The sequence below is a fragment of the Eimeria necatrix genome, genomic scaffold (assembly GCF_000499385.1).
Source record: "Eimeria necatrix Houghton genomic scaffold, Enh_scaff245, whole genome shotgun sequence".
Lineage (NCBI taxonomy): Eukaryota > Apicomplexa > Conoidasida > Eucoccidiorida > Eimeriidae > Eimeria > Eimeria necatrix.
Genome location: NW_013653027.1, coordinates 20001 through 22500, shown reverse-complemented (window position 1 = coordinate 22500; position 2500 = coordinate 20001). Strand labels below are relative to the sequence as shown.

At 61.6% G+C, this 2500-nt stretch overlaps 3 protein-coding genes across 3 annotated transcripts in view; 2 read left to right on the top strand and 1 right to left on the bottom strand.

Annotated features, from left to right (window-relative positions):
- Window positions 1-53, top strand: part of ENH_00033650 (hypothetical protein) — a gene marked incomplete at both ends in the record, with an annotated part of 663 nt that extends 610 nt beyond the window's left edge. The window contains one exon of the mRNA XM_013580294.1: window positions 1-53. This exon is cut by the window's left edge and continues 610 nt beyond it. Within this exon, the coding sequence (XP_013435748.1) occupies window positions 1-53 (53 nt within the window).
- Window positions 54-137: 84 nt separating this feature from the next.
- ENH_00033640 (UPF0101 protein CGI-137, putative) lies at window positions 138-677 on the top strand (the record flags this gene model as incomplete). The annotated part of the gene is made up of 1 exon (XM_013580293.1): window positions 138-677. The coding sequence occupies one exon, from the start codon at window positions 138-140 to the stop codon at window positions 675-677; it is 540 nt and encodes a 179-aa protein (XP_013435747.1).
- Window positions 678-2396: 1719 nt separating this feature from the next.
- The window catches only part of ENH_00033630 (proteasome subunit alpha type 6, putative), a gene marked incomplete at both ends in the record, with an annotated part of 2554 nt that continues 2450 nt past the window's right edge, over window positions 2397-2500 (bottom strand). Inside the window, one exon of the mRNA XM_013580292.1 lies at window positions 2397-2500. This exon is cut by the window's right edge and continues 25 nt beyond it. Coding sequence (XP_013435746.1) covers window positions 2397-2500 — 104 coding nt within the window.

Genomic DNA, 2500 nt, shown 5'->3' with positions numbered 1-2500 from the left:
TGGGCGGCGTCGCTAGTTTGGGGGCGTTTTTCGCCGTTTTTTTCGCAATCTGAGTTAAAAAAAAGGAAATAAAACAAAAAATAAACTCAAAAAGGAAAAAAAAGACAAATAAGGAGCAGAAGGCCGCGGCGGGCGCGATGGCGCGGAAGCCGAACATCCTGGTGACCGGCACCCCCGGGGTCGGCAAAAGCAGCCTCAGCGCGCAGCTCGCGCAAGAGCTGGGCCTGGAGCACTTGAACGTGGGGGAGTTGATAAAGTCGGAGTGTCTGTACACCGCGTGGGACTCGGAACTGGACTGCAGCGTCTTCGACGAAGAGCTGCTGGGCCAGCGGCTGTTTGAGCTTTTGGGGGCCCCGGGGGCCCCCGGGGGCCTCGTGGTGGACTTCCACAGCTGCTGCTGCATGCAGAAAAGTTGGTTTTCTCTCGTTTTTGTCCTGAGAGCCAACACAGAAGTCCTTTATGACCGCCTCCAGGCCCGCCTTTACCCCCAGGCCAAAATCCAACAAAACTTGCAAGCCGAAATTTTCCAAGTCCTTTTCGACGAGGCCACGGAGGCCTTCGGGGCCCCCAAAGTCCGCCAACTCCCCAGCAACGACATGCAAGACTTCGCCCAAAACCTCAACACCATCAAACGCGCCTACCACCAGCTCCTCCAAACCCAAGACTCCCCCAAATAGACTCCCAGGGGGCCCCAAGGGGCCCCGGGGGGCCCCAGGGGGCCCCAGGGGGCCCCAGGGGGCCCCAGGGGGGCCTCGGGGGGCCCCAGGGGGCCCCAGGGGGGCCTCGGGGGACCCCGGGGGGCCTCGGGGGGCCCCGGGGGGCCTCGGGGGGCCTCCTGGGCGTTGAGGGGGCCCCTGGGGGGCCCCCGTACTTGGGGAGGGCCCCTGGGGGCCCCTGGACCTTGCCTCGGGGGTTCCTTGAACGAGGGCCCCCTGATGGGGGCCCCCAAATTGAGAGGGGGCCCCTGGAGGTGGGTTTTGTTGAGGGCTTTTTGAGGGGCCTTTTGGGTACTCGGGGGGCCCCTTGTTGCTTCTTTGGGGGCCCCGGGGGGCCCCCAAGTAGGCAGTAGTGAGCAGCGCTTTAAATGCCAAGTTGGCCGTCTTTGGGGGCCCCCCAGGGGCCCCCCAGGGGCCCCCAGGGGCCCCCAAAGGGGCCCCCAAAGGCAGCTGAGGGCCCACCGGGGGGCCCCAAAAGGGGCCCCAAAGGGGCCCCCAGGAGTTTACGGGGGCCCCCACGGTGGCCCAGGGGGCCCCCTTCTAGGGGGCCCCTCATGGGACTTTCTGGGGACTCGGGGGGCCCCAACAGACAATGGGGGGCCCCCCAAACATTATAGGGGGCCCCAAGAGACAATAGGGGCCCCCCAAGGAACGCAGAGGGCCTGGGGGGCCCCCAAGAGGCAATAGGGGGCCCCCCAGGGGCACAGAGACCCAGGGGGGCCCCCAAGGGGCAATAGGGGGCCCCCAAGGGGCACAGAGACCCAGGGGGGCCCCCAAGGGGCTCCCCGGGGGCCCCCCTGGGGGGCCCCTTGAGGGGTTTCCCTGAGACTGCTGCAGCTCCGAGCTTCTGCAGGCGCTGCTCATGCTGCTGGCGGGGGCCCCTCCGTGGGGCCCCCCCTGGGAGGTCCCCTGGGGCCCCCCTGGGGGGCCCCCTGGGGCCCCCCTGGGGGGCCCCCTGGGGCCCCCCAAGGGGCAATAGGGGGCCCCCAAGGGGCACAGAGACCCGGGGGGCCCCCCATTGTCTTTTGGTCTAGACTTTGCTGTTTGAGAGAGGGTTTGGCAGACAGTGTCTGTACACCTCAGCCGCCTAGTCTGGCGAATACTCCAAACCCTAAATTGGTGTTTACTTCTAACTCTACATCTCTTGCTCCCTGCAGGGAAATAGTAGACTGCTGCTGCTGCTGCTGCTTGCCGCTGCTGCTGCTGCTCGTTGCTGCTGCTGCTGCTCGTTGCTGCTGCTGCTGCTCGTTGCGGCCCTTATTTGTTGCAGTTCGCGTTTTGGGTAAATTGGGGTGTACAGACACAGCTCGGCGGGCGCCGCTGCGTCTGCGCCGCCGCATGTCAATTAATTAATTAATTTAATTAATTTAATTAATTAATTAATTAATTAATTAATTAATTCATTAATAATTGATTTTTTATTCTTTTGTGGACTTCTGGTCCACCGGGAAACTGATTTCGGGGTTTGGCTGTTGAGGTGTCTGTACACCGCAGCTGCGCGCACGCAGGCGCGCGGCTTTCGTTCAATTTTTGCGGATTTTGGGCGTTTTTTGGCGCAATTGAATCGAAATGGAGCGAACTGAACGAATAAAAGGAAATAAAATGGAAATAAAATGGAAATTGGTGCAAATTAAACGAAAGACGAGCGAATTTGGCGCCAAATCGGCGAAGTTTCCACTTTTAGTCTTGCTCGGCGATGGCCGTCAAGTGCGCCTCGATCTCCTGTTCAGACAGCAGCCGAAAGCTGGGATCGCTTTTCGTCACGATCCCAACTTCGATGTCTT